Source organism: Apodemus sylvaticus, chromosome X (assembly GCF_947179515.1).
Source record: "Apodemus sylvaticus chromosome X, mApoSyl1.1, whole genome shotgun sequence".
Classification (NCBI taxonomy): domain Eukaryota; kingdom Metazoa; phylum Chordata; class Mammalia; order Rodentia; family Muridae; genus Apodemus; species Apodemus sylvaticus.
The window spans coordinates 112189507-112216893 of record NC_067495.1 but is presented as its reverse complement, the minus strand read 5'-3'; the positions used below and the strand labels follow the sequence as shown (position 1 = coordinate 112216893).

General features: G+C 38.3%; 1 protein-coding gene across 1 annotated transcript; it reads right to left on the bottom strand.

The window, feature by feature from the left end:
• Window positions 1-1746: 1746 nt before the first annotated feature.
• On the bottom strand, window positions 1747-4598 carry LOC127675127 (testin-like). The gene is made up of 2 exons (XM_052171094.1): window positions 4590-4598; window positions 1747-2979 (listed from the first exon to the last, which is right to left on the bottom strand). The coding sequence occupies exon 2, from the start codon at window positions 2977-2979 to the stop codon at window positions 1747-1749; it is 1233 nt and encodes a 410-aa protein (XP_052027054.1). The 5' UTR covers window positions 4590-4598.
• Between the last annotated feature and the right edge of the window lie 22789 nt (window positions 4599-27387).

Sequence of the window (27387 nt, the reverse complement as noted above, 5' to 3'; positions counted from 1 at the left end):
GAATAAGGTGGAGCAGGTAGCAACAAGCAGCTTCAATATGGCCTGGAGTTCACCCAGTTGGAAGAAGCCCTGCAAGGAATGGGCTTTGATGCTCCTAGGGCCCCCAGTGTATTGTAGATGTAGCTGAATTTGGTATATAGAATTATATATCCTAATATAAATTATGTAGTAATGAAATTACATACCCTATTATATAGGAAGATCAATATATTCTAAATATGACAAAATAGTCAGTAAACCATGCTGCAACTTGTGTGAGGGCCTCAGATACAAGTTTTCTTTACAGGAAGTTAGGAATCACTGGAAATTCAGATAGGACCTTGCTCTTAGGGTAATGTTTGTCTATTCTCCAAGAAGCCATTGAAAGCCTGGGTATATTTATTGTGTCCTAGGGTCCAGCCAATAAGGCACTTGGCCACTGGAAATACTATAACATCTGCGGCTTGGTCAAGGATTATCTGGGGGATTTTTATAACCTTGATTGCCATGAGAAATAAATTGTCCCAAAATGGTGTGATAGTAGGCAACACAGTGTAGGCCAGGTGCACCCAATAGATGACTGCCATGAGAGGCTGAAAACAGGGCCCCTGTGCCAAATCCTTTGGTTGGCAAGACCGGGTCTTGGACTCAAGGTTGGGATGGCCAAGATGGAGGAACACATTATTAAGGGTCCAATTTACTGTATTTAGGCTCTTCTTTGTCTGAGTTATTTTTAATCTCACTAATGGTGCATCAACTACCCAGTAAGGAAAAAAGAGAGGTAAACTGTGTGGTATGGAGGATGAATGCAGATGAAATTCCCCAGGAAATTCTGAATGGAGGCTAGTGAATCTGTCGTGGGGATCTCAAATTGAAAATTTTGAGGTTTAATATGGTGTTGAGTGACCACAAAAAAAAGGAATCATTGTTCAGTCTGGATCCTATCGACTATGTTTGCTAGTCCTACAGCTCAAGGCCTATTTCAGTTGTTGAATCAAGGATTTTAAGCAACTAGAGTCAGAGTGGCCAATTAGTATCCAGTCCATGTAATGGACAATATATCACCTAGGGATGAGGTGTTTGATAGTGTTCCAAATGAACATGTGGCAAGTGTCTGGGCTGTTTTTCATGCCCTGTGGCAGAACCTTCCATAGGTATTGCTGGACAGGAACATTAATATTGACTGATGGTACTGAGAAGACAAATACAGCAGACTATCCATATGGTAACACTGAAAATTATGCTAAAAAATTGAGTCAGTGCATGGCAGACAGGTGACATAACACAAGTTATAATCCCCTTGTAAAACAAAAGCCTATATATATTTGTTAGGTTTCAAAAATTCTAAATGAATGGCCTATTTTTATGTTCTGAACAAAACATAAATATCTAGGAGCAAACCACATGGGTATAAAATACCGAGTTCCAGAGATAGAGGTCACTAGACTACAAAAGAGAACACAGAGGTAATGTAAATAGAGATGAAGTGAGAGAGAGATCTCTCTGCCTCAATCAGGGATACAAAGGCATTGGAACACACATTCTTTGAAATGAAGGCTGAGTGGACATCTTTTTTTAAATCATGTGATTAAAGCAGTCATTTAAATTTAAGACAAACAAAATTCCTAAGGTTAAAATAAGAATAGAAGCCTTCTGGTTTGATATGTAGGTGGACTTTTTTGCTTTTATTTCTCTCAAATTGAAATGTATCATGAAATGCAGGCTGCAGTCGACAGCTATGGCTCCATACTGCTTGGTACACTTCCCCTAAGACATCATGTTCTTACATTCCATGGAACAGAAAACCATCCCTTCTACAGGCATGAACTTTTGCCCAATAAGGCATTTGCTGCAACAGGAGCATAGGAAGCACTCTGTGGATGCATGCCAGCTGAATTTTTTGTAGGTTACTCTCTGCTCTTCTGGTTCGATGGCATTGTGGCATCCTTGACACACCACAGCATGGTTCTTCATGTAGCAGGGCTTGCACACTGGCTTGGATTTGACCATCACATATATTTTTCCTGCCAGGACATTGTTGCAGATAATGCAGCAGAAGTGTTTCAGATGCCAATTCTTGTTTTCTGCTTGGGTGTATTCATTGCTGAATATCAGCTCATCACAGCTAACACAGCGTGGTTTCTCACTGTCACAGTAATGTCTGCCACAGTATAGCTTCCCATTCTTCCAGAAGTAAATCATGTCCACCAGGAGTTCACCACAGATGCTGCAGTTAAAACAAGCTGGGTGCCAGAGTTTACTGTAGCCAGCCCTTTCAGCATAGATAGCTGGCTCTCCTTCTTTCATGGAGTGTTTGCAGCTGTAACAGGAATATTGGGTCTTCTTAGTCTCTGTAGACTTGTTCTTGAAATCCACTGCTGCTGTGGTGTTTCTGACTCCAGCAGGGTTGGGCACCTTGTCACCTTGAGCGTTCACCTCAGAAGGAAGCTTCACGTTACCTACTCCCAGAGCCTCACTCTTGTATTTCTTCACAAACTGCCTCATCTCCTTTACCTCTTGGGGAGACAACTCATGGCACTTAGAAGGGTCCTGGTCATGTGCAGGGAGCTGCTTTGCCAGCTGTTTCTTCCGGTATTGTGCCCCCTCTGAACCTGACACTGGCTGCTTCTCTTTAGGCAACATCTGCATGTACTTCTTGACCAGTTCCTTGCTCTGTACAGAGGGAGTCCACTCATAGGTAACAGGGTTAACAGAATCATTCTCCTTGGCATGCACTGGATTGCTTAATACCATTACATTGGGTTTGTGCGTGGGAATTCCATCTGATTTCAGCTTGGAAAACAGGTTGGTGTACTTGGCATCTTCAAAGAGTTTCCGCACTTTCCTGACCTTGTCAGTGCTCAGGAGTATGCCATGCTCTTCCTGCCCACATTTGCAGTTACGACATGTTTTCCTCCAGAAGTGTAACTCAAACCCTTCACAGTTCTCTTTGCATTTTCGACAGGGGGCTCCAATTCCTTGCTCGCGACCTGAGCCCATCTGTTATAGAAGGAAACAAAACTAAGTCTATTATTGTAAATTTTTTAAAAATTATAAAATACCATACTTTAAATTTCACTTAATGTTCTTGTTTATGTAACTCTGAAAGAAATCTCCTACGAGCTTCACATTGTTTAGCCAACTATGACACCAGGTATATAAATGGAAGCTGTAAGTGCATATATAGCATATTTTATATTCTCATTGCTTTTATCATGAAAGGAAAAGAAGCAAAATGCAATTTTTTAGAAAACTACAAATACTGAATGTCACAGAACTCACAAAGTTCTGCCTTTAACCCTTACGTGCCCTGTATACAAGTACAGGGAGAATACAGAGGGCGGAATCTGAAAAGCAAACAAATGTATGAAAAGGTTTAGGAATTATGATTAAAGGATTAATTTGTATTATGGTAGTACAATCACAGCAATGACAAATTAGCAGAAACAGCATTCTATTATACTTACTATTAAATTTCTGCAAAACCTCACATAACATTTAGGAAGCAGGCACTATTTCCTTCTGTTCTTTACAAGCAATTTAATTGAAACCCTAAGGTTTTAGAATTTGCTCAGGATCAAAATGTCAATACATTCTATTCATATTATATTTCATAAATGTCATTACCTGAATCCACATCTCTGAATTCTAGCTCTTATGATACCTAAAGGTGTTATGAAGGCTGACAAGGAAGAAAAGCAATTTGTAGATTTGTTCAGCCATAAATCTAGCTTTTACAAGATATCCAGGATGGTGTGATAGTGCTACTTTTATATTATAAGTAATCAATATCTGTCTCCTGGGACTCAAGACCCTTCCATGAATAGAGATTTATTCCTGATACTGAAAATAAAACAATTAAGCTAAGAGTTAAAGGAGAACATACTGCTACTTTCCTAAACCAGTAGACAACAGTCTAAATACATAATCTTACAACCATAGACAAAGTTATGGTTTGTAACTATGGTTTCTCATTCCTCATCAAAGAAGTATCTATTGGCAGCAGATGATAACTGTTGCTGGAATATACAACTGGTCAAAATTCAGAAGACAACTGACTATGGCATACCCAAACCCAATGATATACCTCCAATAGACCAAGGCAAAATAGTAGGAGAGGCACTGTAAGAGCCAGAGAACTAGTTGCCTGCTACTAGATACTACCTTCCAGATGTGACAGGGGAGCTGTACCCAACTAAAGATCTCTTATCTTATGTTACATAATTGGGTAAGAATTTCTATAATCTAACCCACTTTTCAACCTCAATTATGACAAACACATCTCTAAAAAAAGAAATTTGTGATCTATACTCTCATTTCTTGTTCAGTACATGTACCCATGTCCATACTGAGTTATATATATACTATGGAATACAGTTCTAAAACTTGATACAATAACATTGTCTAGAGAAGAGACAAGCGTAAATAAAATTACATCTGAACTGTTACTCGCTGAGGGTTCTAAAAGTGTCAGTCTCATTCTCACAAGTCAGATGAAAGAAAATGTACAGATTCTACTATGTAGAACCAGAACCATCCACCTTTGATCTGTTAAAGATTCATTCCACACCATTTAAGGCACAGTCCCAGAGTATCTGGGCTGCCCCAACTCTTTTCACTTTCAGTTCATGAGCCCTATTGTTCAAATTGCTCCAGCAATTTCTCTCTCCAGTTTACTCTATGTCCAGGATTTCCTGAAATATATAGGACCCCAAATCCTTACCACATATCTTTGCTCTCTTTGCCCTCGGCACAGACTACCCCATTTGGGCAGACTTCTCTTTTTTTTTTTTTACAAAAGAGATGATTCTTATGTTTGGACACCCATCTCTCACAGGCTAGTTTCTGCTAGGCTCTCTTGTGCCTAAGAACTCTTGGTGAGGACTAATAGGGATGGTATTAGATAATGATACTCAGGATGCATTCAGGGATATGTAGGATTTGGTGGAAGAGTGAGGAGGGAGGCCTTGTCAGCTAAGTTAAATTGTAGAATGTAATATATGAAATAATTAAATATGCATGCAGGCTAACAGAGTAGAAGTAAAAACTGAATCCATCCTTCTGCAGCATACAAAAGCAGATCTCAACATCAAATATAGGTATTACCTCAGAGTAAGGGGTTGTAAAATATTTTCAAAGCAAATGAACCTAAAAAGTAAACTGTTGTAGCCATTGTATTATCTATGAAAATTGACTTCAACCAAAATTAATTATAAGATACAGGTAAAGATTCTTCATATTCATAAAGGACAAATCTACTAAGATAACATTTCAAGTCTACATATCTATGCCCTAAATGCAACGATGCTTACTTTTGTAAAAGAGCATTATTTATCTGGGGAGTGTTCAATACTCCTCTATTATCAATGGACAGCCAAGAATTAAACAGAAATACTGGAGCTAACAGACTTATAAACCAAATGGACCTAACAGATATCTGAAGAACATTTCAGCCAAACACAAAATAATATACATCTTCCTCACCTCCTGAAACTTTTTTCTAAATTGACAAAGCATCTCAACACTTAAAATTGAAAGAATCCTTAGTATCCTATAAGACCATTACGGATTAACATTGGATTTCATCATCATCATCATCATCATCATCATCATCATCATCATCACCATCATTATCATCAACAACAACAAACAACAACAATAAAAAGAGCAACAACAACAACAGCAAAAACAACAACAACTGTAGAGAGAGGATTATTGAGGTGTCATGCTGACAGGAACTTGATATTGACCATATGTGAAGTTCCTCTCCCAGTCTTTGAGTGGGAACTCCTGTGTCAGCCATAATCCCCTCCACCTAGGGTGGAGTGCTCAGACAAAGGTGAAGCCTATTGTTCTTCAAGGACCTGCAGTTTCCTGAGAAACACTAGCCACCTGTTGAGCAATTGAACTGATTCTGCTGAGAAGCTTCCAGACTTTTCCCCCTGCCTATATATATTGGGAGTTCTTCCTTAAACTTTGAGACCTTGAATAGCAGGTGTTATCTTGGTCTCTGTCTCTTTTTGCTGCCTTCCCACAAATCCCCAGATTACCTTCCATGTAACCCTTTCTATGTAACTGTGGGCAACAACAAGAGCTGACAAACTCATGGAAACTGAAAAACTCTCTACTTAATGACTGCTGGGTCAAGGCAGACATAAAGTAATTAGGTATTTTCTAGAATTCAATGAAAATAAATACACAACATACCTAAACTTATGGAACACAATGAAACAATGTTAAGAGTCCAGTACAGGGCAGCAGCAGCGGCTGGTCCAGCAGAAGGGCTATCAGCAGTGGAACCAAGGTGACAGGGTCCAGGCAGGCCTTGGGACCACTGCCACTGACCTTCGCTGGCCAGCCGGGCTGCAAGCTCTGGCAGATTTATAACATCTTTCACCCCACAGAAGCCACAACAGAACTCCGCCTCCCGCCAGTCAGTTAGGAGAGTCTCTCTGCAATCTTGGATCTCGGACACCAGAGAAATCAGACAGACTGAGGTATGCAAATATAACCCAAGGCCAACATAGCAGGGGTCTAAGCCCAATTGGCGTTGGCCTGCACCCAGGTCCAGGGCTGTTCAGGTGGGCCATCAGTGTGCAATCCCGGCCAGGAGGTTGTTTGCCCAGCCCAGCGCACATGCCACCATTTTGACTACGGGATGCCAGAGAGTTCTAGCAGGCAAAGTCAGCTAAGAGTCATAGCCTGAGGCTAACATAGTGGGAATCTAAGATGGACAGGCCTTGGACTGATCCCAGGCCCTAGGCTGCTCAGTCGGCCATCTGTGTGCCAACCCGGCCATGAGGTTGTTACCTGAGCAGACTCTACTGGCACTTTCAGGGAGCTTGCACACTCCACCATCCTGGTCACCTGACAGAACCAATTGACCGTCATAGCCCAAGGGGAACTTTGCTGGGGCCTTATCCTGCCAGGCTTTTGCCTAGACTCAGGGCCTCAGCAGCTAGGCTAACTTTGTGTGCACCAACCCGGTTGGGAGATCAGCTGCCCAGCAGAGTGACCAGCACTCAGAAAAGGTCCTGCAGCATAGACGATCAGCACTCACTGAAGGAGCAAACAGGCACCACCTGGTTCGACAGACAATCTGGGGCAAGGCACACTAAGGCTCCAAGGGTACCCAAGAGGAAGACAGCACATCAGCAATCTGTAACAGGGGAAACCTAGCCATCCAGTGTTGCAGAAATAGCCCTACAGCCTCTCAAGAGGCACAAATACCAGCTAGAGACAAGACCAACTAATGCCAGGAATAAAAAAGATGGCAAAGGGCAAACACAGGAACACTACCAACAGAAATCTAGGCAATATGGCAGCATCTGAAAGAAACTCTTCCAATATCAGCAAGTCCTGGTTACATAAACACACCAGAAAAACAAGATTTGGATTTGAAATCACTGTTCATGATGCTGCTAGAAGAACACAAAAAGGACATAAATGAATCTCTTAAAGAAACACAGGGGAACATAAATAAGCTAGAAAGCCGTATAATGGAAACACAAAAATCACTTAAAGAAATTCAGGAGAATAAGGCTCAAGAGATAGAAGCCAATAAAGAAGAAACACAAAAAAACTTAAAGAAATGCAGGAGAAAGAGAGTCAAACAGCAGAAGTCATGAAAGAGGAAACACAAAAATCTCTTAAAGAATTACAGGAAAACACAGACAAGCAAGTGAAGGAGCTAAGCAAAACCATCCAGGATCTAAAATCAGAAGTAGAAACAACTAAAAAATCACAAAGGGAGACAACTTTGGAGATAGAAAACCTTGAGAAGAAAGCAGGGGCCATAGATGCAAGTATCAACAACAGAATATAAGAGATGGAAGAAAGAATCTCAGATGCCGGAGATACCATAGAAACCATTGACTCAACAGTCAAAGAAAATGCAAAATGCAAAAAGCTTATATCCCAGAACATCCAGGAAATCCAGGACATGATGAGAAGACCAAACCTAAGGATTATAGGTATAGATGAGAGTGAAGATTTACAGCTGAAAGGGCCAGCAAATATCTTCAACAAAATTATGGAAGAAAACTTTCCCAACTTAAAGAGAGAGATGCCCATGAATACACAAGAAGCCTACAGAACTCCAAACAGACTGGACCTGAGCAGAAATACCTCCCGTCACATAATAATCAAAACCCCAAATGCACTAAACAAAGAAAGAATATTAAAGGCAGTAAGAGAAAAAGGCCAAGTAACATACAAAGGAAGACCTATCAGAATCACACCAGACTTCTCACCAGAGACCATGAAAGCTAGAAGATCCTGGGCAGATCTCATGCAGATTCTAAGAGAACACAAACTTCAGCCAAGACTACTATACCCAGCAAAACTCTCAATCACAATAGATGGAGAAACCAAGATATTCCATGGCAAAACCAAATTTACACAGCATCTTTCTATAAACCCAGCTCTACAAAAAATAACAGGAGGAAAACTCCAATACAAGGAGGGAAACGACACCCTGGAAAAAGCAAGATAGTTACCTTCTTTCATCAAACCCAAAAGAAGATAACCCATCAAATATAAAAATAACATCAAAAAATGACAGGAAGTAATAATCACTATTCCTTAATATCTATTAACGTCAATGGACTCAACTCCCGAATAAAAAGACATAGACTAACAGACTGGATAAGGAAACAGGACCCTACATTTTGCTGCATACAGGAAACATGCCTCAATGTTAAAGACAAAAACTACCTTAGAGTAAAAGGATGGAAGACAATTTTACAAGCCAATGGTCTCAGGAAATGAGCCTGAGTAGCAATTCTAATATCAGATAAAACGGACTTTCAATCTAAAGTCATCAAAAGAGATACAGAAGGACACTTCGTGCTGGTCAAAGGAAAAATCCACCAAGAACTTTCAATTTTGAACATCTATGTGCCAAATGCAAGGGCACTCTCATTCGTAAAAGAAACTTTACTAAAGCTCAAAGCACACATTGCGCCTAACACAATAATTGTGGGGGACTTCAACACTCCACTCTCATCAATGGACTGATCAGGAAAACAGAAACTAAACAGGGGCACAGTAAAACTAATTGAAGCTTTGGACCAATTGGACTTGACTGATATTTATAGAACATTTCACCCTAAAGCAAAATAATATACCCTTTTCTCAGCACCTCATGATACCTTCTCCAAAATCGACCATATAATTGGTCACAAGACAGACCTCAACAAATATAAAAAGATCGAACTAATCCCATGCCTCGTATCAGATCACTATGGAGTAAGAGTGGTCTTCAATGGCAACAAAAACAACAGAAAGCCTACAAACACATGGAGGTTGATCAATACTCTACCCAAAGAAGAAATAAAGAAAGAAATCAGAGACTTTTTAGAATTTAATGAAAATAAAGGCACAAAATACCCAAATCTTTGGGACACAATGAAAGCAGTGCTAAGAGGAAAACTCATAGCCCTGAGTGCCTCCAAAAAGAAAATAGAGAATGCATACACTAGCAGCTTAAGGAAACACCTGAAAGCCCTGGAACAAAAAGAAGCCAATTCACCCAGGAGGAGTAGAAGACAGGAAATCATCAAACTCAGGGCTGAAATCAATCAAGTGGAAACAAAAAGAACCATAGAAAGAATCAACAAATCCAGGAGCTGGTTCTTTGAGAAAACCAAGATAGATAAACCCTTGGACAGACTGCCCAAAGGGCAGAGAGAAAGCATCCAAATTAACAAAATTAGAAATGAAAAGGGGGATATAACAACAGAAACTGAAGAAATTCAAAAAATTAACTGATCCTACTACAAAATCCTATACTCAACACAACTGGAGAATCTGGAGGAAATGAACAATTTCCTAGACAGATACCAAATACCAAAATTAAATCAGGACCAAATAGATCATCTAAACAGTCCTATAACCCCTAAAGAAATATAAGTGGTCATAGAAAATCTTCAAACCAAAAAAACCACAGGACCAGATGGCTTCAGTGCAGGATCCTATAAGACCTTCAAAGAAGACCTAACACCAATACTCTTCAAACTATTCCACAAAATAGAAACAGAAGGAACTCTACCCAATTCCTTCTTTGAAGCCACCCTAAGCTGATACCAAAACCACACAAAGATCCAACAGAGAAAGAAAACTTCAGACCTTATGAGCATCGATGCAAAAATACTCAATAAAATTCTTGCCAACCGAATCCAAGAACACATAAAAATGAACATCCACCATGATCAAGTAGGATTTATTCCAGGGATGCAGGTTTGGTTCAATATATGGAAATCCATCAATGCAATCCACTACATAAACAAACTCAAATAACAAAACCATATGGTCATTTCATTGGATGCTGAAAAAGCATTTGAAAAAATTCAGCATCCTTTCATGCTTAAAGTCTGGGAAAGAACAGGAATGCAAGGCCCATACCTAAACATAGTAAAAGAAATATACAACAAACCGGTAGCCAGCATCAAACTAAATGGAGAGAAACTTGAAGCAATCCCACTAAAATCAGGGACTAGACAGGGCTGCCCCCTTTCTCCTTATCTTTTCAATATTGTACTTGAGGTATTAGCTTGGGCAATTAGACAACATAAGGGGGTCAAAGGGATACAAATTGGAAAGGAAGAAATCAAACTATCATTATTTGCAGATGATATGATAGTCTACCTAAGTGACCCAAAAAATTCCACTAGAGAATTCCTACAGCTGATAAACAACTTCAGCAAAGTGGCTGGTTATAAAATCAACTCACGCAAATCAATAGACTTCCTATACTCAAAGAATAAGGAGGGTGAGAAAGAAAGTAGGGAAATGACACCCTTCACAATAGCCACAAACAGTATAAAGTACCTTGGGGTGACTCTTACCAATCATGTGAAAGATCTGTATGACATGAACTTCAAGACACTGAAGAAGGAAATTGAAGAAGACCTCAAAAAATGGAAAAACCTCCCATGCTCATGGATCAGCAGGATTAATATAGTTAAAATGGCCATTTTGCCTAAAGCAATATACAGATTCAATGACATACCCATCAAAATCCCAACTTAATTCTTCATAGATTTAGAAAGAGCAATTCTCAAATTCATCTGGAATAACAAAAAACCTAGGATAGCTAAAACTCTTCTCAACAACAAAAGAAATTCTGGGGGAATCAGTATCCCTGACCTTAAGCAATACTACCGAGCAATAGTGTTAAAAACTGCATGGTATTGGTACTGTGGAAAGCAGATGGAACAGTGCAACAGGATTGAAGATCCAGAAATGAACCCACACACCTATGGCTACTTGGTCCTCAACAAAGGGGCTGAAAACCTTCAATGGAAAAAATGTAGCCTTTTCAACAAATGGTGCTGGTTCAACTGGAGGTCAGCATGTAGAAGAATGTGAATTGATCCATCCTTGTCTCCTTGTACTAAGCTCATCTCCAAACAGATCAAGGACCTCCACATAAAGCCAGACACTCTGAAGCTAATAGAAAAGATAGTGGGGAAGACCCTTGAGGACATCGGTACCTGAACAGAACCCCTGAAAGTTCCTGAACAGAACACCAATAGCGTATGCTCGAAGATCAAGAATTGACAAATGGGATCTCATAAAATGACAAAGTTTCTGTAACGCAAAGGACACCATTAAAAAGACAAATTGCAATCAACAAATTTGGAAAAGATATTCACCAACCCTACATCAGATAGAGGGCTAATATCCAATATATACAAAGAACTCAAGAAGTTAGACCCCAGAAAAACAAATAACCCTATTAAAAACATGGGGTACAAAGTTAAACAAAGAATGCTCACAAGAGGAACTTCAGATGGTGGAGAAACATCTTAAAAAATGCTCAACTTCATTAGTCATCAGGGAAATGCAAATCAAAACAACCCTGAGATTTCACCTTACACCAGTCAGAATGGCTAAGATTAAAAACTCAGGGGACAGCAGGTGTTGGTCACGATGTGGAAAAAGAGGAACACTCCTCCACTGCTGGTGGGATTGCAAATTGGTACAACCAGTCTGGAAATCAGTCTGGCAGTTCCTCAGAAAACAGGGTACCTCACTTCCGGAAGATCCTGCTATACCACTCCTGGGCATATACCCAGAGGATTCCCCACCATGTAATAAGGATACATGCTCTACTATGTTCATAGCAGCCCTATTTATAATAGCCAGAAGCTGGACAGAACCCAGGTATCCCTCAACAGAAGAATGGATGCGAAAAATGTGGTATATATACACACTGGAGTACTATTCAGCCATTAGAAACAATGAATTCATGAAATTCTTAGGCAAATGAATGGAGCTGGAGAACATCATACTAAGTGAGGTAACCCAGTCTCAAAAGATCAATCATGGTATGCACTCACTAATAAGTAGATATTAGCCTGGAAAACTGGAATACCCTAAACATAATCCACACATCAAATGAGGTACAAGAAGAATGGAGGAGTGGCCACTGGTTCTGGAAAGACTCAGTGTAGCAGTATAAGGCAAAGCCAGAACAGGGAAGTGGGAAGGGGTGGGTGGGAGAACTTGGGGAGGGAAGGGGGATTATGTGACTTTTGGGTAGTGGGGGACCAGAAAAGGGGAAATCATTTGAAATGTAAATAAAAAATATATTGAATAAAAAATTAAAAATATTTAAAAAAATAAAAAAAAGAGTTGAGTACATGGAAATTAATGCCAATATTTTAAAACAATAGATAAATATCATCCTAGCAATTTAACAACATACCTGAAAGCTCTAAAACAAAACAAAGAATACAGAAGAGTAGTAGGTGGAAAAAACAATCAAAATGAAGGCTAAAATAAATAACCTAGACATAAAAAAGAGGAATAAAAGAATCAATGAAGTGGACAGCTGGTCCTTTCTGAAAATTAATAATATCTTGTGTAGCCAGGCATGGTGGCATATGCCTTCGATCCCAGCACTTGCTGAGACCAAAAGATCATGAGTTCAAGTTCAGCCTGGAATGCAAATTGAAATCCTGAAAATTAATAAGATAGACAAACTCTTTTCCAAACAAAAGGACACAGAGAACATATACAAATAAAAAAAAAAAATCAGGAATCAAGAGAACCACAGACACTGAGGAAATCCAGAAAATCATAAGGTCATATTTTGAAGACCTGTACACATCCACTTACATAAGTTAAATCAAAATTAGTTAAGCAATTTATATTGACCTATAACCCCTAAATAATTTCAACCAAAAAATCCAGGGTCAGATGATTTTCTTGCAGAATTATTCCAGACTTTCAAAAAAGAGTTAATACCAGTACTCTTCAAATTATTCTACATTTTAGAACAGAAGAGACATTGCCAAATCCTTTTTATGATGACACAATCAGCCTGATATCACAACCACACAAAAAGTTAATAATGAAAGAGAATTATAGATAACTTTAGATTATGAACATAGGAAAATACTTCATAAAATACTTGCAAATGTTATCCATGAACACATCATAAAGATCATCCACCATATCTCAGTTGGCCTTATCCCAGAGATACAGTCCTCGTTAAACATATCAAAATCAGTCAAAGAGTTTCACCATATAAATAAAAAAGTTAAAAAAGCACATGTTTATCTCATTAGAAATGGAGAAATGTCTTGACAAAATCCAACATGACATCATGATGAACATATCAGAGAGAGTAGGGATACAAAGAACATGGCTAAAAACAATAAATGCAACAGACTGCAAGCCTATAGCGAACACCATATTAAAGGGAGAAACACTCAAAGCAATCTCACTAAAATCAAGAACAAGACAAGGCTGCCCATCCTCTCCATGCCAATTCAATATAATACTGAAGTTTAGTCTGGAGCAATAAGAAAACTGAAGGAGATCAAGGGGATACAAATAGGAGGTGAAGAAGTCAAAATATTATCACCAATCAAAGGTGATATAATTACATAAATAAGTGATCATGGAGAATCTGACAGTATACATTAGCAAGCCCAAAATCGCAACCTGATAAACAGCTTCATTTATGTGGTGGGAAACAAGCAAAATAAAAAAAAAAAGTAATCCTCATAGTTACAAACAACAAATAGCCTGAGAAAGACAAAAATGAAACAATACCCTTCACAATAGCCATAAAGCATATAAAATATCTTGGGCAATGCTGAATAAAAAAATTCAAAGGCATAAACATCCCTTATTTCAAGCTGTATTGCAGAGGTATGGTGATAAAACAGCAAGATGTTGGCATAAAAACAGACAAGTTGATCAATTTAACATAATCAAAGACTCAGAAGTTAGTTCATACATACACCTATGGACACCTGAATATATATATATATATATATATATATATATATATATATATATATATATATATATATATATATATGCCTGACACATACAATGGAGAAAAGTGAACTCATAACAATTGCTGTTGCTTGAACTGGATGCCTTGATGTAGAACAATGCAAGCATTTCCTTATCTATTACTCTGCACAAAACTGAAGTTTAAGTGGATCAAGGATCTCAACATAAAACTAAGTATATTGAGCCTGCAAGGAGAGAGAGTAGGAAATTACCTTGAATGGATTGGCACAGGACACAATGAAAATAATACCTATGTCACAGGCACTAAGATTGACAATAAATGGAACCTCATGAAACTGAAAATCTTCTGTAAGGCAAAAGGCATTGTTAATAGGACAAAAACTACAGCCTACAGAATGAGAAAAGATTTTCTTCAAGACCACATTTAACAGAAGTTTAGTAATCAAAAGATATGAGAACTCAAGAAATTAGAAAGAATCCAATTAAAAATGGGGTATGGATCTAAACAAAGAATTCTCATTAGAACAATCCCAGATGTCTGAGAAACCGTTAACGAAATGTGCAACATAGTTAGTCCTCAGTGTAATGCAAATCAAGACCACTTTAAGATTCGATCTTACACATTTCAGACTAGCTAAGATCAATCGATCAAATGACAGTTCATGTTGGTAAGGATGTTGATCGATGGGAACACTTCTCCAGTGGTGATGGGATTATAATCTCATAAAGCCATTATGGAAATCAATAAGGAAGTGGCACTGAATCTGATAGAAGAGAAATTGGGGAAGAATATGGAGGACATGGCCACAGGGGGAAATTTCCTGAATAGAACACCAATAGCCTATGCTCTAAGATCAAGAATTAACAAATGGGACCTCATAAAGTTGCAAAGCTTCTGTAAGGCAAAGGACACTGTCAATAGGACAAAACAGCAAAAAACATTGGGAAAAGATCTTTACCTATCTATCTTACATCCAATAGAGGGCTAATATCCAATATATACAAAGAACTCAAGAAGTTAGACTCCAGAGAACCAAATAACCCTATTAAAAATGGTGTACAGAGCTAAATAAAGAATTCTCAACTGAGGAATACCAGATGGCTGAGAAACACCTAAAGAAATGTTCAAAATCCTTAATCATCAGGGAAATGCAAATCAAAACAACCTTGAGATTCCACCTCACATCAGTAAGAATGGCCAAGATGAAAATCTCAGGGGACACAAAATGCTAGAAAGGATGTGGAGAAAGAGGAGCGCTTCTCCATTACTGGTGGGATTGCAAGATGTTAAAACTACTCTGGAAATCAGGTTGGAGGTTCCTCAGAAAACTGGACAGAGAAATGCCTGAGGACCCAGCTATATCACTCCTGGGCATATACCCAGAAGATGCTCTAACATGTAATAAGGACACATACTCGGCTAGGTTAATAGCAGCCTTATTTATAATAGCCAGAAGTTGGAAAAATCCCAGATGTCCCTCGACAGAGAAATGGATACAGAAATTGTGGTACATTTACACAATGGAGTAATACTAAGCTATTGAAAACAATGAATTCATGAAATTCTTAGGCAAATGGGTGGAGCTAGAAAATATCTTCCTGAGGGAGGTAACCCAATCACAAAAGAACACACATGATATGTACTCACTAATAATTGGATATTAGCCCAAAAGCTCAGAATACCCAAGATACAACTCACAGACCACAGGATGAAGGAAGACTAAAGTGTGGATACTTTGATGCTTATTGGAAAGTGGATCAAAACACCCTTGGCTCATGACCAACCAATAGAATGAGAATAGGGTCCCCAGTGGAGCAGCTAGAGAGATGATGCAAGGAGCTGAAGAGATTTGCAGCACTGCAGGAGGAACAATAATATGTACCAACCAGTAACCCCAGAGCTCCCAGGGACTAAACCACCAACCAAAGAGTATACATGGAAAGACTCAGTGCAGCAGTATAAGGCAAAACCAGAACAGGGAAGTGGGAAGGGGTGGGTGGGAGAACAGGGGGAGGGAAGGGGGCTTATGTGACTTTCAGGGAGTGAGGGGCCAGAAAAGGGGAAATCATTTGAAATGAAAATTAAAAAATTAAAAAAATATATCGAATAAAAAAAATTAAAAAAATGGGACAGCTTGCAAAAAAAAAAAAAAAAGAGTATACATGGAGACTCCCACAGCTCCAGCTACATATGGAAAAGAAGATGACCATTTCAGACTCAGCGAGAGGAGAGTCCATTGGTCTTGGTATTGTGAATGCTTGATTCCCCAGAATAGGAAAATACTAGTCAAGACATTGTGGGGTGGTGACAAGGGGGATAAGGGATGGGATGGGGGGTTGGTGGGGTAACATGGAATGGGGTTAACATTTGAAATGTAAATAAAGCAAATATCTAATAAAAGTAAAAAAATAAAATATCCACAGGAGGAGAAAAAGGGGAAAAGTGTGGAGCAGAGACTGAGGGAATGACCATTCAGAGACTGCCCCACAGAGGGATCCATCACATAAACATTTACAAAACCCAGACACTATTGTGAATGGCAACAAATGCTTGCTGACAGGAGCCTGATATATCTGTCACCTGGGAAGCTCTGTCAGTGCATGACAAATACAGAGGGGGACACTCTCACCCAACTACTGAACTGAAGACAGGGTCCGCAATGGAGGAACTAGAGAAAGGACTGAAGGAGTTGAAGGGGTTTGCAGTGCCATAGGAGGAACAATATGAACCACCCAGTACCCCCAGAACTTCCAGGAACTAAACCATCAACCAAAGAATACACATGGAGGGACCCATGGCTCCAGATGCATATGCAGCAGAGGATGTCCTTATTGGATATCAACGCTGCTCTTAAAAAGTATGACATCTGCTCGTGGATTGGCAGGAATAATATAGTTAAAATGGGCATCTTGCCAAAGGCAATCTCCAGTTTCAATGCATTCCTCATCAAAATCCCAACTCCTTTTTTTAAAATTTATTGATATATTTATTTACATTTCAAATGACTTCCCCTTTTCTGGACCCCCCACTCCCTGAAAGTCCCATCAGTCCGCTTCCCTCCCCCTGTTTTCCCACCCAACCCTTCCCACTTCCCTGTTCTGATTTTGTTCTACACTGCTTCACTGAGTCTTTCCAGAACAAGGGGCCACTCCTCCGTTCTTCTTGTACCTCATTTGATGTGTGGATTATGTGTTGGGTATTCCAGTTTTCTAGGTTAATATCCACTTGAGAAACAGCAATTCTCAAATTCATCTGGAATAACAAAAAACCCAGGATAGCTAAAACTATTCTCCAGAGTAAAAGAGGGGGATTCAGTATCCTAGACCTTAAACATTACTACAGAGCAATAGTGATAAAAACTGCATGGTATTGGCACAGTGACAGGCAAGTGGACCAATGGAATAGAATTGAAGATCCTGAAATGAATCCACACACCTCTGGCCACTTGATCTTCGACAAAGGAACTGAAAACATCCAGTGGAAAAAAGATAGCCTTTTCAACAAATGGGGCTGGTTCAACTGGAGGTCAGCATGTAGAAGAATGTGAACCGATCCATTCTTATCTCCTTGTACTAAGCTCAACTCCAAATGGATCAAGGACGTCCACATAAAACCTGACACACTGAAACTAATCGAAAAGAAACTGGGGAAGACCCTGGAGGACATGGGCACGGGGGGAAAAGTTCCTGGATAAAACACCAATAGCTTGTGCTCTAAGATCAAGAATTGGTAAATGGGACCTCATAAAACTACAAAGTTTTTGTAAGACAAAGGACACTCTCAAAAGAACAAAATGTCAACCAAGAGATTGGGAAAGGATCTTCACCAACCCTAAACCAGACAGAGGGCTAATATCTAATATATACAAAGATCTCAAGAAGGTAGAACCCAGAGAATCAAATAACCCCATTAAAAAGTAGGGTACAGAGCTAAACAAAGAATTTTCACATGAAGAACTTTGGAGGGCTGAGAAGCACCTTAAGAAATGTTCAACATCATTAATCATTAGGGAAATGCAAATCAAAACAACCCTGAAATTTCACCTCACACCAGTCAGAATGGCTAAGGTCAAAAAATCAGGAGACAGCAGGTGTTGGGGAGGATGTGGAAAAAGAGGAACACTCCTCCACTGCTGGTGGGATTGCAAGATGGTGCAACCACTTTGGAAATTAGTCTGGTGGTTCCTCAGAAATCTGGGCATGACACTTCCAGAGGACCCTGCTATACCACTCCTGGTCATATACCCAGAAGATTCCCTGGCATCCAATAAGGACACATGCTCCACTATGTTCATAGCAGCCCTATTTGTAGTAGCCAGAAGCTGGAAAGAATCCAGGTGTCCCTAAACAGAGGAATGGATAAAAAAAAATGTGGTATATTTATACAATGGAGTACTATTCAGCCATTAGAAACAATGAATTCATGAAGTTCTTAGACCAATGGATGGAGCTGGAAGATTAATCATGGTATGCACTCACTGATATGTGGATATTAACCTAGAAAATCGGAATACCCAACACATAATCCACATACTAAATGTTGTCCAAGAAGAACGGAGGAGTGGACCCTGGTTCTGGAAAGACTCAGTGCAGCAGTATAGGTTAATATCAGAACAGGGAAGTGGGAAGGGGTAGATGGGGGAACAGGAGGAGGAAAGAGGGTTTATGGGACTTTCGGTGAGTGGGGAGCCAGAAAAGGGGAAAACATTTGAAATGTAAATAAAGAATATATCGAATAAAAAAAAGTATTTATGCTGTTCCATAAAAAAGTATGACATCATAAAATTTGCAGACAAATATATGGGAATATTAAAAAAAATCAGCATGTGGCAAACCAGCCCCAAAAGAATAGCATGATATATATTCACTTATAAGTGGATGTTAGGTATTAAATAAAGGACAATCATACTAAAATCTCCATTCCTAATGAAGTCAAATAAAGAAGAATGGTCTACAGGGGATACATGAATCTCTCTAAGAACAGGAAGTAGAATAGATTTTGTGGGAGGACTAGGACTAGTTTTGAATGGGAACAGGAAGGAACAGGTTGGGGAAGTAGGGATGGAGAGAAATAGTGTGGAGTGAGACACTGTGTGGGTCTTCACTAGGTCCTTTGCATTCACACTATGGTTGTTTAGTTTGGGGTTTTTGTTGGATCCTAACAGTGGGAGTAGGGATGTCTCTAACATTTTTCCTGCTTGTGGGACCATATTCCTACTACTGGATTGCCTCATCCTTCCTTGATAGGAATGTATATGGTTAGTCTTACTGTGTCATGTTATGCCATGCTCGGTTGCTATCACTAGGAAGCCTGTTCATTTCTGCAGGGAAACAGAAAGGCAGTAGATCTGAAGGAGAGGAGAGTTAAGGGAGTAACTGGTACAATGATGGAGAGGAGGTTGCAGTCAACACACGGTATAAGAGAAAAATAAAGAAAAAATAGCAATGTAGTTTTAAAGGTTCCTACCTGTACATGGGTAAGTGTGACCAATGTCTTTGACCAAATGGAACACACATTTCTTTTATTCACAAGGTGGAATTATATATGGTATTTGAATAATATTGCCTCATACCTTGCAGCATTATTTCAGGCATCCTCAATTCTTCCCTTTATGCATTGGGGCAAATCAGACCTATGCTACTATAAATAAGAAACACTTAAACCTTCAACCTTTAACCTGGGTGGCTAGAAAACATTCTTATGACACAAGGGACCTCATACCACACTGATTCATGGTTCTAGAGCCCCAACTTATGTTATGTGGCTTCATGCTGGTAGTCAGACACAGTGAAAAATCCACCCTTTATGCCAACCCCTATGTAGCTGATAATAAAATTGAGATTACAGAAAGCATGCCTACCAGACTAGTAGAAGTATTCCAATATTGTGGCCAGCTTATGATGGAGTCTCCAAAAATATTGCAATTCTAGACTATGAGGAAGAAGGAAACTTGAGTGGTGTTGGGGTGTCCCTGGCCACAAGGAATCATCCCCTAATATTTCTCCACTGAACAAATTAATCTGAAAATTTTTCATTTTTTTCAAACAGGTTTGCTGCCTCCTGTTTGATCTTGGTCTGACACTACCCGTGTGGCACTGGCACAAGAGACTTTCTCCACTTCTGCTATAAAAAAAAAATGTCTTCAGTTCTATCCACTGTAACCCAAGAGGAAGAACTCAGACTGACACAGCAAATGGATCTGCCCTTGAAAGATTCCCATTTCACCAAGCGTATTCAATCTGGTTAGAGTTCTTAAAGTCCAAGAGTACGATCTTAGCCAGGAAATCAGGTATAGCCTTCAATCATTTTTCCAGAAATAGTGTGGTTTTATTAACATAGATATCTGTGTAGCTAAACAAAAAAAAATGAAGAGGTAGTCTGGCTTGATATAGTATCCAAGCCATGCGCAAATACAGTTATTGCCTGTTGTACTGATGATCCTACTAATAATATGGACATCCTAAGCTGTAAAGAACTGCAACCTGAGAGGCCAGTGTTCACACCACTCCATTAAAGAATATATAAGACAATATGCCTTCTGCCTAAAGTAGTGTGGGATACTCCCCATCCCAAAATAAACAGTCCACCCCTCATGTTTGCAAAAGACAGCTCTAGATTCACCTTTACATCTCCATCCCATATTGCCCTTTTCCCCCCAAAAAAATGGTCTTACTATGTCACATTTTGATGATGGGGGTATCAGACCATTGTCCCTGGAACTAGTCTTCTTCATATGGAAAATTTAGGATTAGTCATCCAGTTTCTATGAAGCTCTCCCCCACTCTCCTTCTTTAATGAAGTTGAAATTTGGCCTTCTTTTTATTAAAAAACAATCCATCTCTTGTCAATTTCTACTAGGTGGACCTAATTCACAAGTGTCTCAGAAATTTTCATTCTATGCCAAAGTGGGTACCTACAGTCTCCCACTTTGGCCAAGTTCAGTTCTCAATTTCCCTTTCTCTTAATATGGCTTAAGCAAAAATATTCAAATGAATGGAATTATAGACAAAGAAAGTAATATGTGACTCCCATTATTTTTTTCAAGAACTCTTCAGAACTACCTCTGACCCTTAGGACCTAAATTCTTTCTAACTCAGATTACCTAACATCTTTTCTGTATGTACTAGGTGTCCAAGTATATACAACCTAAGAAAATATAGACCACTGTGATTAGGGTTTTCTGGCAGAAGAGTAAAAAGTATGAGCCCAAACTCTTCATCCCAGGCTTCAAGGTAGCCATAGAAAAAAAGAAAATGTCCTATTCTCCATGTCTACACTTGTATAGCTGAGCCTAAGTTTGAAGCCAGCAAAGGACTAGGGACCACCATCTAACCTGTTAGGAATAGTGATCAGACTGATGTCAATCAGAACCATGGGAGGAATGATTATTCTAGACTGGGGTGAAGAGCTGGGTCCCAATGGGATATTTCCCATATAGTCTCCCTTTGCACAGGTTAGCTTAGGACCTTTATTGTTGCCTAGTTGGGTATTTGTCCCTAACCTACCTGGTGAGGGACAGCAGTCAACACTTGACTCCTTTCCCCAAAGAAGGATCATATTAGATATGCATGTAAACAAGGTGTACATTGGTACAATATAATTGGGAGTCACTAAAACAAAAGCCTGTAACTGAGACAATCTGTGTCCAGTCAACTCATCAGTTTTGGAAAGGACCCATGATTCCTGGCCAGGCTCAAACAACTTAATACAAATATCAAGAGATGTTTAGACATTCAAATACATATGACAATAGAAGAAACTTTCCATTGCATAACCTACTCAAGATTTCAAAAATAAAACCAAGAAATAAATATAGCTTTAGTGCAACAAGGCAAAATACTGACATAAAAGGCAGAAACATCACAGTACCACCATATCACTCACTGGAACCCCTTGCAGCATTCTAACATGTTAAAAAAGCACAAAATGCCATTTTTAAAGTTTTAATAGTGAGTGTGTTATCAATCATGATAGCCTTGTACAGCAGAGATAACTTTTATTATTTATCAAGTAATAAGAACATGTCAAGACAAATATGTAAAGAATGACAGTTTTAATCATAAAAGCAAAAGAAGAATAAGTTTTATTGGAGGATTATGTGAACGGAGAACCAAGAATTTATCAAATACAACACAGTAAATCTTCCCACAATACAGCAAAAGATAAAAAAAAAAAAAAAAAAAAAAAAAAAAAAAAAAAAACACCAAGCAATAATCTAAAAAAAATACCTAAAAAAGAATCAATAAAATCACAAGAACTTTTAAACATTTCCTAATGTTTACTTTGCAGATCAGTGACTTTACTCACAAATTAAGAAATGAAGACTAGCTCATAGGGCTGAAGATAGGGAGAACTCTCCTGGTGTTCAAAAGAAACATGACTGAGAGGAACAACCACTTATTGTCAAGGAGCAAATGTATGGAAGACAATCTAACCAATGAGTATATGTGGAAAATAAGACAATATAACTATTGTGATATATGGTAACATAGACTTCATATCAAAATTAGTGAGAATAGATAAAGACAGTAGCTAAGTTTTATCTAAAGTAATTTTTGCCAATCTATCAAGAACATATAACTATTACAGGTATAAATATGCCAAATCTTTAGGCTCCCAAATTTATATAATGAACACTAATAGAAAAAGCCCTATAGGTCCTGGTATAATAATAATCAGTAATCTTGATAACAATTTTAATATTGGTAATGAAAATTTATTATCTTTAGCTGTGTTGTTTACTAGTCTGATTTCTCTACTAAAGTACACTAGCAAAAGCAACATAAAAATGAAAGGTTAAAAAAATGACTCACTATTTCAGAGTATGGTCCATCACATCAGAGAGTCACAGCAGCAGGTACTTTAGGCAGCTAGTAATCCTGCATTTACAATCAGAAAGCAGAGGGAGATTAATGTTGCTATTCAGGGACTCTCCCTTTTTAATTCAGTCCAGGAACTTGGGCCATAATATGTGCCTTCCACATTTAGGGTAAGTTTGCCTACTTCAGTTAAGCCAAGCGAAAAGAAAACAATCCTTGACAGACACACCAGAGGCTGACCTAATCTAGATAATCCCTCAAAGGCATGTCCGTAGGCTCCTTTTCTTCAGCATTATAGGTCCTTTTGACAATCCAAATAAAATAACACATCATCCAAATTAAAACTAATAAACATCAGAGCAAGAGTAGACCATATATAGAATGGTCTAATATATATATGATCTAATATATAAAATAGATCCATACAAAATATTTTATCAATAGATAAGGAAAACTCATTCTTCTTGGTAACTCATTGAATCACCTCATTGAATACCACATTTTATTTTGCAAATTAAGTGTTAACAGATTCAAAACAATAAACATAGTTTGTTTTATAAAATATACTAGGACTAAAATAGACATCAATAATGGGAAAATCACTGGAAATATACAAATATGCAGATGCTGATAGATACACATACTTCAGTAGGCTTAAAAGTTACCATACAAAGAGAGATCCATTGTGCCATTTTCATTCATCTCTTTCCTTGCTTATTTACTTATTTATATGTATATAGTTATTTGGTCTGCATATATGTCTGTACACCACATACATGTCTGGTACTTGCAAAATTCAGAAGAGGGTGTTAGATCCCACTGGGAAAGGAGTTACGCATAGTTGTTAGCTAGCATGTGGGTCTGAAAATTGAACACAGGTCCTCTGAAAGAGCAGCAAGTTCCTTTAACTGCTAAGACATCTCTCCAGCCTCCCCTCTTCTATATTGTTCATCCTCCTATACTCACATCTAAGATCCCATAACTTCCACCTACTGGTTTCTTTCTTCCTTCAGTAGTTAGTTATCCAGTGGTGGTTTAAATGAGATGTCTCCCCTGTTCTCAGGCATTTGTATATGTGGTTCCCTGTTGGTTGATGTTTGTGGGAGTCTTAGGAGATATGGCATTGCTAAAGGAAGTATCCCATTAGGGATACATTTTAAAAGTTATAAGACTCAACATTTCAAGTTTATTCTCTCAGCTCACAGCTTGTCCAATGAGATGGGAGGTCAGAGTATCATGCCTACTGCTTGCTGCCATAGGTTCTTCATCATGATGAACTCTTATTCTTATGGAAGTATAAGACAAAATTATCCATCTTTCTACCAGTTGCCTTGGTAATGGTGTTTGCTCACAGCAATAATACTGTAATTACTGTGAACACTTTTATGATTTTATGTGATATGCATTCCATTATGCTTTTATTTTTCCCCTGAAAGTTCCCTTTCTCTTATGCTTTATTTTATAGTTTGATGAATTTCCCCACCCAACAACTCACAAGAATGCAAATATATAAAAAAAATCTCAAATCCACATTTGAGAGAAAATTTATGCCAATTCCCTCTTTCCAAATCTGTGCTAGTTACTTTGCCTAACATAATAATCTCTACTTCCATCCATTTTCCTCTAAATACCATGATTTACACTATATTTTCAATTGACTAAAACTCCAGCATACATATATATGATTTTATCTATTCAGCTCATAATGGAATGAAATGGTCCCATTTCTTAGCTACTGTGAATACTGTAGCAATAAACATGGATTGCAAGTATGTCAGTAGTAGGACTTAGGGTTTCCTCTTTGAGTATTTGTCCAGGAGTGTTAATGCTAGGCCATATAATGATTGTACTTTTTGAAAACCTATATACAGAAAGAATTACACAGTACTGTACCAGTTTACATCACACTAGAGATACAAATAGGAGAGGAAGTAACACATGTGCTTAAATGTCTTCAGCAGAAAACTCATATATAAATACTTTCTGTAAAGTGACACAATATCACCATTTAAAAGTCAGCACCTCTTCTATATGCCAACACAGGTCCTCTGGAAGAAGACTTGCTGAGAAAGAAAGAATTTAAATAAAAATCACTTCCTAAAAGCATTTCAAAATAATCAGGGCTGGGAGATAGTTCAGTTCAAATCTCTAGTACCCAATGGTGAGTGAGTATGGCTGCTCACCGATTCTCTGGAGAGATGGAGAGTGGGCATCTCAGGGAGAAGCTGGCTAGCTAAAGAAGCCAAACCCTGCTTTAGTAAATAAAGATTTTAGAGTCATCAAAAACAAGTAGCATTAATATGTGGTATCTATATACACTTGCACACAAATGAGCATACAATCACACATATGTGCACCTACATACAAGTTACCATATTATACATAAAAGCTATTAACACCCACACAACACACTGACCCACTCACACCTTCCCACCCACCAGCACATACACACAAACACACACATACACGTACACACACACACACACACACACACACACACACACGCACGCATATACACACACGAGGTGGGGTTAGAAGAACATAAGCAGGGAGGGAAACCTAAGGCAGTCTCCCTAAGATAGTGTCTTCTTGCTCCCAGAAAACCATGCCAGGAGAAACGCAGGAATGTCCATGAGTGGTCACCGAAACAGGACCGATACAGGAAAGGAGTGGAAAGGATCCTAGAGCCCCAGTAAATATCCAATTCAACATCTGTTTAACTGGCTTCCAGTCTCAAGCCTCTCCCATTCAAATGTATAAGGTTATTAATTTGGAGTTCTATGAGGCTTAATCTGTCTTTGCTGACCATCCAGTTGTTCATGCCAGGGAATAAACTTGGCAATCATCTAGACAACAATGGTCATTTCCATTATATACATGCACATAAAATAAATTACATAATATGTATGATAGTGATGTAATGAAACTTATTTATATGTACTCTGAAAAGAAAATAAATAAGTTTTAAAAGCATGATAAAAGAGTATTAATTACTAAGCTAAATGTTATAAAATATACTATATTTTTATTTTCATTATTAAATTTACTATGCATAAAAGTTATTTTATTTAAACAGCTTCATAATGTAGATTTTAGCAAGCATTCTCAAGTAAGTAGAATTATTCACATAAACCTTAGCTAATCATAGATCAAGTTATCATCTTCAAATTTTAAGTTCAAAGTGGAAAATTGACATTTCATTTAAGTATTATCATGTTTATAGCAGTCATTTGTATATGTATAAACTACTACTCAATATATATTGATCGTTTATCTTAACTAAATCTAGTCACTGTACCTTAAATTAAGAATGTTATTTTGTGCTGACATTGAAGCTTATTCTCAAAAGGAGTATATAATCTGAATTGATACCAATAATTTCCTGTCTATCTCTCCCTCTGGTAAGATCTTCATGCCTACGACGATTACTCTGTGCCAGGGGCCATCCCAGGTGGTTTTTCTTTCTTGTTTAGTTCTTCTTGAGGCAGCAAAGGGTGAAGAGCTTCAGTGGGAGTAATGCTTGGTTTTACTAGATGTTTAGGGTTGTTGTATAATAATAAAATGTTTACCTGCTCTAAGTTTAAGTTCCTTTGCTGTGGTAGCTGACCTGCCTTCCTTGAGTTCCTCTGAGGCCAGAAACTGTTTAACACCTTATCATAAAACAGCAAGGAATAAGTGAAAAGATTTATTGCTGGTGCTCCTTTCTCTGGTAAATCAGGCATAAACCTCTCTAAAAATGGCTAACTCTTTTTGAACCAGAGAGGATGGGAAGGAAAATAATTAAGATGCTGTATACAGGAAAATATGTACAGACACATATACATTCAAACATTCATAGACCGACACTCTGGCCAGGCCTGACCATCTATCGCAGTAAACTGCACAAGTATTCATGCATGCTTACATGACTGCACAAACATATAGACATATACATTTGGATGGATGGGTGGGTAAAGCTCCCCAATCCCAATGATTTAACCAGAAACTATATTTCTTTTGTCTGCTCTTTTTATACCTTTTGAGACAAAAAAAGTTCTCTAGAAAATTATCTCAGAGATAAAATGTTATATCAAATAGGAGTTACAGAAAGATGTTGATATGAAGTTCAAGGCAGGGTTTCATTATACTATAATCATTAAAAGTTCAAATTGACAGTCTGTACATGGCCTTGCCTGATCATATTGCATACCTGTGACTTCTTCCTTAGATCTAAATGTTTTTCCTTTAATGCACAACTGTCCCAAGTCTATTTCTCTTTTTAGTGTAATTATGAAAGCACGTTATATTTATTATTATGTAGACTTTACTTAC

What these genes read in the sequence shown, in the direction of transcription:
- LOC127675127 (XM_052171094.1), bottom strand. Translation starts at nt 2,979, where the DNA reads ATGGGCTCAGGTCGCGAGCAAGGAATTGGAGCCCCCTGTCGAAAATGC.